Source organism: Mauremys reevesii, linkage group 7, assembly GCF_016161935.1.
Source record: "Mauremys reevesii isolate NIE-2019 linkage group 7, ASM1616193v1, whole genome shotgun sequence".
Taxonomy (NCBI): Eukaryota; Metazoa; Chordata; order Testudines; family Geoemydidae; genus Mauremys; species Mauremys reevesii.
Genome location: NC_052629.1, coordinates 66,908,149 through 66,922,611, shown reverse-complemented (window position 1 = coordinate 66,922,611; position 14,463 = coordinate 66,908,149). Strand labels below are relative to the sequence as shown.

Genomic DNA, 14,463 nt, shown 5'->3' with positions numbered 1-14,463 from the left:
TGGTTAGGCTAAACAAGCCAAGCTCTTTGAGTCTCCTTTCATAAGACAGGTTTTCCATTCCTCAGATCGTCCTAGTAGCCCTTCTCTGAACCTGTTCCAGTTTGAATTCATCCTTCTTAAACATGGGAGACCAGAACTGCACACAGTATTCCAGATGAGGTCTCCCCAGTGCCTTGTATAACGGTACTAACACCTCCTTATCTTTACTGGAAATACCTCACCTGATGCATCCTAAAACTGCATTCGCTTTTTTAACGGCCATATCACATTGGTGGCTCATAGTCATCCTGTGATCAAACAATACTCTGAGGTCCTTCTCCTCCTCTGTTACTTCCAACTGATGCGTCCCCAATTTATAACTAAAATTCTTGTTATTAATCCCTAAATGCATGACCTTGCACTTTTCATTATTAAATATCATCCTATTACTATTACTCCAGTTTACAAGGTCATCCAGATCTTCCTGTATGATATCCCAGTCCTTCTCTGTGTTAGCAATACCTCCCAGCTTTGTATCATCTGCGAACTTTATTAGCACATTCCCGCTTTTTGTGCCAAGGTCAGTAATAAAATGGTTAAATAAGATTGGTCCCCAAACTGATCCCTGAGGAACTCCACTAGTAACCTCCCTCCAGCCTGACAGTTCACCTTTCAGTACGACCTGTTGTAGTCTCCCCTTTAACCAGTTCCTTATCCACCTTTCAATTTTCATATTGATCCCCATCTTTTCCAATTTAACTAATAATTCCCCATGTGGAACCGTGTCAAATGCCTTACTGAAATCAAGGTAAATTAGATCCACTGCGTTTCCTTTGTCTAGAAAATCTGTTACCTTCTCAAAGAAGGAGATCGGGTTGGTTTGGCACGATCTACCTTTTGTAAAACCATGTTGTATTTTGTCCCAATTACCACTGACCTCAATGTCCTTAACTACTTTCTCCTTCAAAAATTTTTCCAAGACCTTACATACTACAGATGTCAAACTAACAGGCCTGTAGTTACTCGGATCACTTTTTTTCCCCGTTCTTAAAAATAGGAACTATGTTAGCAATTCTCCAGTCGTATGGTACAACCCTGAGTTTACTGATTCATTAAAAATTCTTGCTAATGGGCTTGCAATTTCATGTGCCAGTTCCTTTAATATTCTTGGATGAAGATTATCTGGGCCCTCCAATTTTGTCAAACCCTACTCTCTACATCTCCCGATTTCATGAGCACAAATTCTGCCACTGCCCTTAGGCAAGGCACTGCACCTCAGTGCCTCAGTTTCCCCACCTGTAACACAGCACTTACACTAGCCCTGTCTTGCAGAGGAGCAGAATAATGACCCTTTGCACTTCCATGCATCTTCCATGCAAGAATCTCAAGGCACTGTACAATGGATTTAGCCTCAACAGCCCCTGGAGAGGTAGGGAAGTATTATTCCCATTTTACAAGCAGGGAAACTGAGGTGCAAAGAGGCAACAGGACTCCTCCATGGCAACACTGTGGTAGAACCAGGAAAAGAACCCAGGAGTCCTGACATCGAGTTTCATGCCTAACAGGCAGTCCTACTCTGAGCAGTGACTGCAAAAATGGCTTTGTGGGGCTTCTTGTTTAGTGCCTTTCTATGGGACTTGACCAAATGTTGTCACTTTATTAGTAAAGTGGGGGACTGGGAAAAATAAGCAGAGTGGTAGGGCACCCCCCCACACTCCTGTAGCTTGCCCTAGCCTACCCCCGGGTCCCCATGAGCCAATGTGCACTGCACCCCATGAAGCTGGGATCCACGCCTCTTGGAATGTACACACCTTGTACACCCCCCACCCAATCTTGCCTCAGTTTGTGCAGCAAAACCTCACTGGTTCTGCTGGAAAGTGACCGCTGCATCTGCATAGTAAGCAGCAGGAGTTACCCTGAGCGGAGTGCCTGGGCTGTTCCCCACTCTGAAATACCCTGCTTGGAATTTTCTGGAAAAAAAACACCCCATTCAGTTGGGGAAAGAGAAACGGGCTGGGGGAGGGACGACAATGACACACACTTGTGTTTTATGAAGTGAAACAAGCTACGCGCTCTGCAGTTCACCACATGAGCAGACTGATTCCTCCAGCATAAAAAGCACATACTGTCCAAAATGAAGAGGTTGAAAAATTCCGTACATCAACCACCGGTAGATACCGATCAAGTCACTAAACCTTTACTGCTTGAGTCAGCGCTCATTAAAGTCAATGGAAACTGTCCAATGGACTTTGATGGGTGGTGGACAGTGCCTTAGCTAGTTATGATTACCGCTCTTTTCAATTTGCCCTTAGATACCAATGCAATTTGACCAGCTTATTTGCCTGCTTAGCTACCAGTTTGCTATGAAAAGTGCAACTGATGTCTGGGCAGGAACGCAGGTTTTAGAAACGGACAAGCAACTACTCCATTTTCTGTGATTTTACTTCTTACATTCCTCATGCAATGCGCTGTGATAACCTTCTTCATAACCATAGATTTGGGGTAGACAGCTGGATTTTCACACTAAATGTGAGGAGAGAAGGCCTGTGACATGTTGAAACTTCCTCAGAGAGATTTAACGAACCCCTCCACAGCAGACGATTAGAAGAACTGCACCTCGCTTTTTCTTCTCCGCATCGCAGAAATCAAGCTGCAGCTGAACTGAAGGTGAAAGGTTCTATAGGCCATTGCCTGCCCTCCCCCGCAAGCCATCCAGTCCCTTCTTGTGCTGACAGACCATTTGAGGACACTAAGTTATATTAATTAAATTAATAATTGGAGATATACCAATCTCCTAGAACTGGAAGGGACCTTGAAAGGTCATTGAGTCCAGCCCCCTGCCTTCACTAGCAGGACCAAGTACTGATTTTTGCCCCAGATCCCTAAGTGGCCCCCTCAAGGATTGAACTCACAACCTTGGGTTTAGCAGGCCAATGCTCAAACCACTGAGCTATCCCTACTTATTAAGTAGTGATGGGAAAACTTAAAAAAAAGAGCTACTTTTCACAGGTTAGGGAAAACATTAGATAAATTCAGAAAAGCTTAAGAGAATCATCCAAAGAAAGAGAAAAACACCCTTCTTGTAATATTTCACTACTTCTGCTTCCATTCCCAGCCCAATCCAGTAAGTTCCAAGATGTGGAGTGAGGGGAAATCTAGTTATTAAAAAGGAAAATTTAAAGGTCAAGATTTCCAAAAGTGACTAGCTGGATGCTTTAATATCTGGAAGTTCAACTTGAGACACCTTAAAAGGGTCAGAGAAAGCGGGCACTTAGCACTTCCTGAAAATCAGGCCTATTTAATGGTGTCAAGAATGGTGGCACCCAAAAATCACTAGTCAGCTGTGAAAATGCCAGCCATAGATATTTGAACCTCCAAAAAGGTTCGATTCAGGTACAGTTGTAGTTTGGGATGAAAGTTCAGCTCAGTTTTTAAAGGGATTTTAAACAAAGTTATTTTACCATATTTTTAGAGATGGGACTGATCTACAAGAAATTGAACTAACAGGGCAAATTCTTCCCTGGCTTTCACTCTGTGCAACCCTATTCGCTTCAAAGGTATCAGTCAGGGCAGAATCTGGCTTTGTGTGTTGATAAATTGCTCCATGCCATGGCCCCACAGGACTGAGCAGAGGGCTTTGCAATGGGAGCTGCACCTGATCCTTCTCTCATCAGTTAGAGGGTCAGTTTGATTCAGGGCCCAAAGCCGGTAGACAGAGAAAATGGGGTTAGAAAGATGGCGTCCATGGACTGATCAAGGTGCAGATATTTGCAAGATAAAACTTCTACCTTTACTGCTCCAGACTTTGCAGAAGCACTCGTCATTCTGTCACAAGCTGGCATCCACTGACACTGAGACCAACCGCTGTTGAAAGCCTGAAAGCACCACCACCACAGGAAAGTGTGAAAGCCACTTGCCTGAATACTAAGAGCGCTAGGCAGAAACGGTCCAATAGCACTGGGCATGCGTGATGGCTGGGATTGCCCATGAGGGCCAATTAGCTCCGGTACGCTTTCACTTACCAGTGCAGTGTGTTTTGTTAATGGCTCAACCCTCTGGAGTGATACTAATGTAAACTACAGTGTTTTGCACCAATCCTACAGGAGACTACTTCACAAGGACTGGTTTCAGGAATCTCCAAGGTGCAAAACAGATTAAGGCTAACATGGGAGCCTCCAGATTGGGCTAGGAGAACCAGGTTCAGCAAAGTCACTCAAATCTTTGCCCCCAAGCACTAAACTGAATCCCCTTTTTATATGTTTTAAACTATTTACTAGCTTATAAATTCCATGAGTGCTGGGTTCCATGTGGAAGTGGAGAGGCCAAAAATATTACCAGGAGAGCTCAGATAATTTTTTTAAAAGTTTCAAAGTGTTCCTCCAATTTTTCATTCTCATGCACCTGGGCACTGTCCTGCACTGGCTGAGACCAGAACCAAAGTGCCAAAATACCCTGAGAAAGGCTGTACTCCTGCCATTGTCCCATTTACAGCGCTACAGCCACACCAGGGCACCTGGAGGTTTTACCACCGTTCAAGGACACTGTTAAAAACCTGTCTGCATTATAGCAGCCACACTGGGGTTGTACCAGAGCTGAGGGGCCTGGATCACTGTTGGAAGAGAAGCTGTTACACAGAGAGCCTGTGGTGAAAGCGACTGACCTGCGGAGCTCTGGGCAATTGGATAACAAACACAAAGTTTAGGACAGCTCCCGAGGCTGGTTTGCTGCAGTTGGTGAGGGCAGATGCATTGAGCAGTACTAAATGTTTTATACAATGATACCCATCTCTGTTCAAAACAGAACAGCCCAAAGGGTCAATAGAGACATTTTTAGTGGGGTAAATTTTAAATGAAGAAAGCTTCACTTAAAAGTTTTTGGCCAAAAAATTTCAGTTCCCATGGGAAATTTCAAACTGCTTCAAAACCAACTTTTTGAAACAAAACAAAAAGTTTTCATTTCAATATAACAGGTTTTTCAAGCAAAATTTTTTTGTTAGTTCTGTTTTGAATTGACCTTTTGACTTAAAATGTCATTTTTTTCAGTTTCAAACAAATTAAATGAAAAGACATTTTGACTTTTTAAGTCAAAACATCAGTTCAAAACAAAGATTTTCATTTCGTTCAGAAAAATTGAAAAACTGATGGCTGAAGTCAAAACGAACATTTGTTTTTGGGAGTGTTGATTCAAAACTAACTTTGGTTTCAAAATTCCCCAGGGGAAACCTGACATTTTTCATCAGAATCAACATTTTCCCCAGGAAAAACTTCAGTTTCAATGAAACTGCATTTTTCAGCAAGAGAACCTTCCACACAAAGTTCAGCCAGCTCGATGAGCCAGTGCAGTGTTCCATGTTAAACTGTGCTACCCACTCCACTGGGCACGGAACGACTGGGGAAAATCCCTGTCTGTTCTGCGTGTGTTCCCGTTCCTTCAAGGAAACGACCCACACTGAGACTCCAAATATTCTTGACAACTCAGAAGTTGGGACAAGTGCATTTTCAGTAGTGGCTTAAAGAGACACCGCCAAGGCATGGGCAATGCTCTGTGCCAGACAGAATAATACAATATAATTCTGTCTAGCTTCATTCACACAAAAGCAACTCAGATGCTACTTCCCAGACAATTGCAGCCAGTACAGACAAATACAGGCCAACTGTGTCGGTTATAAACTAAATGAGGATATAAAATGATGTTTGCCAAACTTGGCATTGAGTCTGCTCTTGTGTAACAGGCTTCAGGAATCCAAATCTCTCTCCCCAGTCTGTGCAGGTTAAACCCAGTCCACATTACCACCAAACTAAACCAGCTAAAGTGCTGCTGCTTTTCATAGGCAGCAGAGCAGCTGTGCTTGTGTCATAGCGTAAGAAATCTGTGTGCTGAATACAGAATCCAGGCCTGGAAGCTGTACCACATGCTTTGCAAATGGTGGCCACACTTATACATCCTCAGCAGGGATTGAATCCGGGACCATCAGCATCTCTACACAGACCTTTGCTACTTGAACTAGAGCGTAACTAACTGTGTAACTCGCTGTAAGTAGAAGGTTTGTATTATAGGCCACTAGGAGCAGCCAATAGAGGGAGATACAGGCCTGTACTATGGACCACACATACATGAAAAGAACAGGAGTACTTGTGGCACCTGTTCTTTTTGCTGATACAGACTAACATGGCTGCTACTCTGAAAACACATACATGGCAGAGGTGATCGAACCCAAGACTGTTGACTCCACAGGCATCTGTTCTTTGGCTGACACTAGAATCAGGCTTATAAAATCCCCACTTAGAAAGTGACAGTCACACAGACGACAGCAGCTCTGACATGCCATCCAGTAGAGAGCTCAGATATCACAGTGACAGGAGCAGGACTCTTGGATCAGATCTATCCCTTTGTCAAACATCCTGCCCCTCCTAACAAGTCCATGGGAGAAACAACCCTCCCGAATCTTCACCACCGCCAGAGAGCTGGAGGGCTCCTTCAGTCTCTTCCATTGCTTGGAATAAGATAGGGAAGAAGCTGAAAAAAAGACCCTCAAATGAAAGGTGCTGTAGAGGTGCTAAGTGTAATGTCCCATCATACCCACATGGGAGAATATAATTTGCCCTTTTCTGGCTCCTTTCCTCTGAAAAACTCAAAGCCCTTTACAAATGTCCGTTCGAAAAACCTCCCCATACCCGTGAGGTAGGAATTATTATCCCCAAGGAAGAGATGAGACACTGAGGCAAAGGGACTTGTCCTAAATCACAGGAGCAGAGCCGGAAATAAAACCCAGCTCTCCTGACTCTCAGTTGTTACTGCAATGCCTAGAGAACAGGGCTGCTAAGGAAGAAACAGCCATAGCCCAAGAGTACATAAAAACGTGCACAATGGACACAGAACCACAGGATTTCAAGACTAACCTGCGAAAGACGCCAGCTCCAAGCTGGAACTTACAATGTTAAGGCCTGATTCAAAGCCTGTCAGAGTCACAGGGAAGGTTCCCACGGACTTCAGTGGGCTTTGGCTCAGGCCCTGGAGGAGAAAAGGGAGAGGCTGTTGTTCGTTGAGTCGCGAGGCTCCAGGAATGGCACTGAGAGTAAAAGGAGGAAGGACAGAAGGAGCACTAACCTCTCCCTTGTCCTTGGAAAGCAGCTGTCCACATGACAGGAAGTCTTCATATTTGGCAAAGGGGATGACGGGCTCTGGCAGCTCTCGGAGATAAAGCTTCAGGAGGGACGCCACGGTGTGAACATCTGTGTTGCTGCAACAGGAGGAAAGAGGGGTGAATTTTAGAAACCTGCACGCTGACTGCCCCATAAGCCCTATGCACCTTTTCTGGGAGGGGTGCAGGGGGCAGCTAACAGGTCCTTCTTATGATGTATGAAAGGGCAGGCCCTGAGGAGTGAAGGAGGAGGGCACTCCGGCCACATGTCCAACCAACATGGGCTAGTCTACCTGAGGGAGTCACAAAACCCTCGGGCAGGGAGCCCACACATGCTTTCGCTATAGCCTGCCCCAGAATTCATGCCCTCACTCCTCACCACACAGTGTGACAGAGATAAAGCACTAGATCAGAGAGGAAAGTGCCTCCATTGCTCAGCTGCTTACAGGTGCGTCCTGTTGGTGACGGGGAAAATCTCCAGATCTGTCAGGGAGAGAGGGTAAAGCCAGGTGAGCGGGGGAAGCAGGATAGTGGGTGGTGGACACTCTTGTGAAGTGGGGAGAGCAGAGAAAGGTGGTGCCCAGGTAAGTGTGCCGTTGTGACTGCTGTGCTGAAAATAAAGCTTTGTACCTTCTAAAAACCAAACTGATCCAGCGTTTGGCATGACAGTGTAACCTTTGCTGCTTCTGATAGCCGTCGCTCTCCCCAGCCAGTGCCCATCGCTGTGACTGTCAGAGCAGAATACAGCCATTCTCAGCTGTGTCTGCCTTGCGTGCTGTACAGCAGGTGACACTCCTGCCTGGGTTCGCCCCTTTCGCTTTGGGGCCCTCTGCCTCCAAGCCATGCCATTTGGCACTTGCTGTTTCATACTCTAAACTGGAGCACTAGCCCAGTGTGTCTCTGCTCCACTCACACAGCTCCTATCGCTCCGCTCAGGGTTCTGCTTTCTGGGTCATCCAGACAAGCTGACCATGCTGGGGGCAAATTGCTAAAGGAGAAAAAGCATGTAGGGACAAAATCAGAAAGGCTAAGGCAAGAAATGAGTTATACCTAGCAAGCGACATGAAAGGCAGTGAGAAGAGGTTCTTTAAATACATTAGGAGTAAGAGGAAGATGAAAAATGTAGGTCCTCCATTTAGCAGGGAAAGAGAGCTAGTAACTGAGAACATCAAGAAGGTGGAAGTGTTTAATACTTCCACCTTTTGCTCAGCTCCTAGGCGGAGGCGTGGCCAGGCTGCTCTGTGCACTGCCTCCAACCAGAGCACTAGCTTCGCAGCTCCCATTGGCTGGGAGCCACCGCCAATGGGAGCTGCAAGAGTGGTGCCTGCAGGCTGAGGCAGCGCATACGGCTGCCTGGCCACAGCCTCTGCCTAGGAGCTGAGCGAGGGGGATTTCGCTGCTTCCAGGGAGCCCCCCAGGTAAGTGCTGCCCAGAGCCCACCTCACCCCAACCTGTGCCCCAATCCCCTGCCACCTCCCACACCCAACTCTGCTGGCAGTGGCCCGAGACTGCCCCAGCAGCGGCCAGTGCAGAAGTCACGGAGATCACAGAAAGTCACAAAAACTGTTACTTCTGTGACAAACTCACAGCCTTAGCCATGTTTAATTGTTCTCCATGTCCACTGAACGCAGAAGTAGTAGTAATGGGCTAAATCTGCAGCAAGGGAGATTTAGGCTGGATATTGGGAAAAACTTTCTAACTATAAAGAATAGTTAAGCACTAGAATAGGCTTCCAAAGAAGATTGTGGAATCCCCCCCCCCCCATCACTGGAGGTTTATAACCAGTTAGACAAACACCTGTCAGGGATGGTCTAGATTTACTTGGTCTCACCTCACTGTAAGGGACTGGATTTGATGACCTCTTGAGGGACCTCTCAGACCTACATTTCTATGGTTTTAGAATGTTCGTGTATTATTCTTGATCCCCTTCCTTGTGCATCCCAGTATGCTGTTTCCTTTTTTGGCTGTAGCTGCACATTAAGCAGAGGTCTTCATTGAGCTGTCAACAATGACACCAAGGTCTCTTTCTTGAGTGAAAGGAGCTAATTAAAACCCTGTAAGGTTTGAGAAATTTCTATTCTTCCCTCCCATGTGCCTTACTTTGCATTTATCAACATTGAATTTTATTTGCCATTGTGTTGCCCATTCCCCTAGCTTGTTGAGGTTGCTCTGACTGTTTCTTACCAATGCTCTCTGGTCCTGCCTAAACTAAATAACTTTGTTTCCTCTGCAAATTTTCCTACCCTGCTGCTCGCCCCCCTTTCCAGATCATTTGTAAGCAATCAATTAGCTGAAATAAATCAAGTAAAGAACACAGACCTTAGTTTGGAACCATAGTGCCCCCGGCTGTTAACCTTTTACCATGATGAAAATTGACCATTACGCCAGCACTTTTCCTTCTGACTCCTAGCCAGGGTTTGATCCATGGCAACACTTTGCCTCTCACCCCTGACTACTCTAGTGGTACTACAGGAACCCCTTGTGTGAGGCCTTTTGGAAGTGTAAATACATTACAGCAAGTGGCTCTCCTTTTCTGGCTCCCCTGCTCTGACATGTTCAAAGTCTTCTAAGAAAGGTGCACCCGGTGACAATGGAGAACTAGAGGGGTGGTGCTGAGCACCTCAAATCCTTGTCTTTGCAATAACGCCCCATTCTATTTTGTTTGGTTGCTTTTTCATCAGTTTTTGTAACATTAACAACTCCATCCAACCTCTCAGTTTTTGCTCTTTCATGCAAGACACACCGCTGTGGATCTCAGGGGTTACTGAAAAGCCATGGTTTCCGTGCAGCAGATTAGCATCAACCCTCTGGCTCTATCACCCATGCATTTCCAGCCGTTCTAATAACTATCCTGTGAGGTACCGTAGCTTATCACATTCAGGGCTGGATTAAATTAGATGGGAGTCTGCAGATGTTATCCTTTTGGGTTCCTCTCGGTGCATATTCGGTTCTTTCCCTTTACTGTTTTACCACCACCCTGCCTGATGCCAAACACTCTGTTGTTAAAGTACCTTGGTTGTTTCAGTTCCAGGTTTAAAATGTGATAGACCAATTGTAAAGCTGCATGAAAGCCAAAGCAAACAAAACCATTTTAATTTCAACACATAACTGGTAGTAATAAATATAGTAATGCCATAGCATTAACTAACTAAATTACCTACAGCAGTGGTATTCAAGGACATTTTCTAGTGGGCTGGATAAAGCAAGGTCCAAATCTTGGCAGGCCAAATGACTCTTCAGGTGTTTGCTCTCTAATGAGCCTGCCATCAGCCAGGGATCGCAACATTTCAAGAGTTGTGTGCTGGGTGGTATTTATTAATCTCAAAATAAAAGGTTAATTGTGCCAGCATACAATATTCCAGTGAAATCTTGCAAACAAATAATTATACAGATACACTGCAATAAGATTCCAACAGCATGCTATTAATTCTATTAAAACTAATTAAAATTAGAAGTTAAACTCCCAAGAAATAAACTGACATCTAATTTCCTTTTCTTATTGACCGAAATGTCGACACTCATTCATACAGTCCCTTTTTTGGAAAAGTACTGAGCAGCACACAATCCAGTTATCTAAAGAAAGCATGTCAGTTATGGATCACTTTGTGTTGTGCAAGTATCTAATTACTGTATATACTTGTTCATAAGCCGGATATTTTTGGTAAAAAAGTGATGCATCAAAGAGCGGGGTCGGCTGATAAACCAACATTTGATGATTTTAAACTCTATGGAATCATTGAATTGAACATCTAATACATTGTTGTTTTGTTTATCTGGAGCATCTGCAGGCATGGTGCCCCTCGGCTCCCTGTGGCTGCGGTTCGCCATTCCCAGCCAATGGGAGCTGAGGGGCTCTGTGCCTGTGAACGCTCCAGGCAAACAAAATGTCCCGTCCCACTAGCGGCTTACCCTAATGGGCCAGGAGCCAAAGTTTGCCAGCCCCTGAAATATAGAGTCAGCTTATGAAAGGGACATACAGTTTTTGCTATTTTTACCTAACCACCTTGGGGGGTTGGCTTATAAACGAACAGGCTAATGAACGAGTATACGTAAGTGCCTGATTAAAAGTGCACCACTGGAAGTCAAAATGCACCAATACAATCTAGCGCCAATATGTTTAAATGTAAATGACATGTTTCTAAATTAAAGACATGGGATGAGGGTAAACACTGGGAAAACAAACTGAAGTGCATCTGCCCAGTCCCAATCAATTCATCCCCCAGTTTCCATCAGTTCTGCCTCTATCTGCCACCCCGCTATCTGCCCAACCCACCATCAGCTGTGCCCCCCTCATAATTCCTCTTCTGCTACCACGGGGGTTCTTCAAACCCCTCCAGGCTGCAGCAGGGCCCCCTCCTCCTTCCAGACAGAGGGGAGCTCCAGGTGTTCTTCATACCCCTCCTCCTTCCCAGGCCAGGAGTTACAGGGAGATTGGGGCAGGAGCAGGGGGGCATCCTTGCTCCTAGGAGGGGAGGGCAGAAGAGGGCCCAGAGCCATCATGAGTTGCCAGGCTCCTTCTGCTCCCTCTCCACCCATCCCCTTCTGTGAGGGGGCACAGCTCCTCTGCTCCTCCCCGCGCCACATGTAACAGTTTGAGGGTGCTGTGTGCAAACGAGGCCTCTTAGCAAGGTTTGGGAGTGGCATAAAGGGGATTTCTTTCACCCCTGTGCAACCCCAAAAGCAAGTGACTGAATCTCACTCACAGCTGCAGAAAAACATTCACCCCTGGGCGAGACCATGCCAGGACACTCTCAGACAAGGACAGAAAAGGCCGGGAGGAACGGAAGCTGAAACCCAGCCTTAGCTCTACTGTGTGATGCTCTTGCCTGTGCACTGCCCACAGCCTTTGCTATACATGTTGCCCTCCTCTTGCCCATGTGCTCCTCTCTGCCTTAGCTTTACTGCGCACTACCCCTGTCTTCACCACACTGTCCACTCCCCTCCCCCTTAGCAATGCTGGGCACTCCCCTGGCCCATGTGCACCCCTCCACCAAAGCTCAGGCTCATAGATTTTAAGACCAGAAGGGACCATCATGATGATCTAGTCTGACCGCCTGTACATTGCACAGAACCTTGCCACTCACCCCTGCAATTGAGCCCTAACCTCTGGCTGAGTTATGGAAGCCCTTAAATCATGGTTTGAAGACTTCAAGTTACAGAGAATCCGTCATTTACACTAGTTTAAATCTGCAAGTGACCAGTGCCCCATGCTGCAGAGGAAGGCAAACTCCCCGCCAGGGTCTCTGCCAATGTGGACACAAGAACAAACGGATATAAACTGGATACTAGGAAGTTTAGACTTGAAATTAGACAAAGGTTTCTAACCATTAGAGGAGTGAAGTTCTGGAACAGCCTTCCAAGGGGAGTAGTGGGAGCAAAAGACATATCTGGCTTTAAGACTAAGCTTGATAAGTTTATGGAGGGGATGGTATGATGGGATAGTGTAATTTTGGCAATTAATTGATCTTTGATTATTATCAGGTAAGTATGCCCAGTGGTCTGTGATGGGATGTTAGATGGGGTGGGATCTGAGTTACTACAGGGAATTCTTTCCTGGGTGCTGGCTGGTGAGTCTTGCCCACATGCTCAGGGTTTAACTGATTGCCATATTTGGGGTTGGGAAGGAATTTTCCTCCAGGGCAGATTGGCAGAGGCCCTGGAGGTATTTCGCCTTCCTCTGCAGCATGGGGCACGGGTCACTTGCTGGAGGATTCTCTGCACCTTGAGGTCTTTAAACCACGATTTGAAGACTTCAATAACTCAGACATAGGTTAGGGGTTTGTTACAGAAGTGGGTGGGTGAGATTCTGTGGCCTGGCGTTGTGCAGGAGGTCAGACTAGATGACCATAATGGTCCCTTCTGACCGTAAGTCTATGAATCTATGAAATTCCTTCCTGACACCAAATATGGTGATAGTTAGACCCTGAGCATGTGGGCAAGACCCACCAGCCAGACATCGGGGAAAGAATTCTCTGTAGTAACTCAGAGCCCTCCTCATCCAGTGTCTCATTGCTGGCCACTGGAGATATTTATTGCTAGCATTCGCAGATCGGCCACGTGCCATTGTAGGCAATCCCATCATATTATCCCCTCCATAAAATTTATCAAGCTCTTTCTTCATACCAGTTAGATTTTTTTGCCCCCACTGGTCCCCTTGGAAGGCTGTTCCAGAGCTTCGCTCCTCTGATGGCTAGAAACCTTGGTCTAATTTCAAGCCTAAACTTGGTGATGGCCAGTTTATAGCCATTTGTTCTTGGGTCCACATTGGTGCTTAACTTAAATAACTCCTTTTCTGCCCTGGTATTTATCCAATTGATGTATTTAGGGAGAGCAATCATATCTCCCCTCAGCCTTCCTTTGGTTAGGCTAAACAAGCCAAGCTCTTTGAGTCTCCTTTCATAAGACAGGTTTTCCATTCCTTGGATCACCCTAGTAGCCCTTCTCTGCACCTGTTCCAGTTTAAATTCATCCTTCTTAAACATGGGAATCTAGAACGGCACACAGTATTCTAGCTCTTTTAGTGATTTCAGATGTTAGTCTCTAAGGTGCCACAAGTACTCCTGTTCTTTTAGCTGTTAGTAGGGGAGCCTTAGTGCTGGTGCACTCGGAACCACTAATCTAAAGTAGGTATCAGTGATTTCAGCTCTGCAGCATGTAACAAGACTCCTCATGGAGTCAAAATTAGCTCTGCTATCACACTGGAGAGGTCAAAGTGCCCCCAGAAGGAACCCATCCTATCAAGCATCCATCCCTGTCCCCATCCTCTCTCAATTCTCTGGGCTTTGGAACCCATGTCTCTTGCCTAGCGAGTGCTACACAGTTGAGGGCTTGTCCTTCCATCATAAAATGCCAAGTACAGTTCTACTGTCCTTGATTCACGTAACCAGGATAACTACACTTTATTTACTCCTGCCCCAATAACAAAGAGACTGGGGATCCCACAGCAGCCAAAGTGACCATTTCGGCAAGCAGTCCCATCATGCTAGGCGGGGTGGGTGTGTCCATGCAAATGAGATCAGCCCCTGAAGTCCTTTTCCACAGCTCACCACCAGATGTCAGGGTAGAGTTCATTCTGACTCCGCTTACAAATATAAAATAAACTCCAAACCAAAATCCTAGAACAAAGCCCACAAAACAAACATTTCTCTCCCTCCCTGCATTGGCAGGCCCCTTCTAGCCCCTCCCTGGCTGGAGTCCCAGTCCTGACTCCCAAGACTCTGTTACACCCTGCTCACTCCTAACAGTCTAAGATCCCTGAGGATTCCCACTCTCTACAGCTTTCCTGCAGAGATGGGTTTATGTTTTCTTCCAGGTTAGTAATAAAAATGTTAAACAACATAGGG

At 45.9% G+C, this 14,463-nt stretch overlaps 1 protein-coding gene across 15 annotated transcripts in view; it reads right to left on the bottom strand.

Moving 5' to 3' along the window:
* ARHGAP22 (Rho GTPase activating protein 22) overlaps nucleotides 1-14,463 on the bottom strand; it is a 256,899-nt gene that overhangs the window by 18,243 nt on the left and 224,193 nt on the right. For all 15 annotated transcript variants that reach the window (XM_039482020.1, XM_039482021.1, XM_039482018.1 and 12 more), the window contains one exon: nucleotides 7,087-7,219. In XM_039482020.1, coding sequence (XP_039337954.1) covers nucleotides 7,087-7,219 — 133 coding nt within the window. The remainder of the gene's footprint in view (nucleotides 1-7,086; nucleotides 7,220-14,463) is intronic.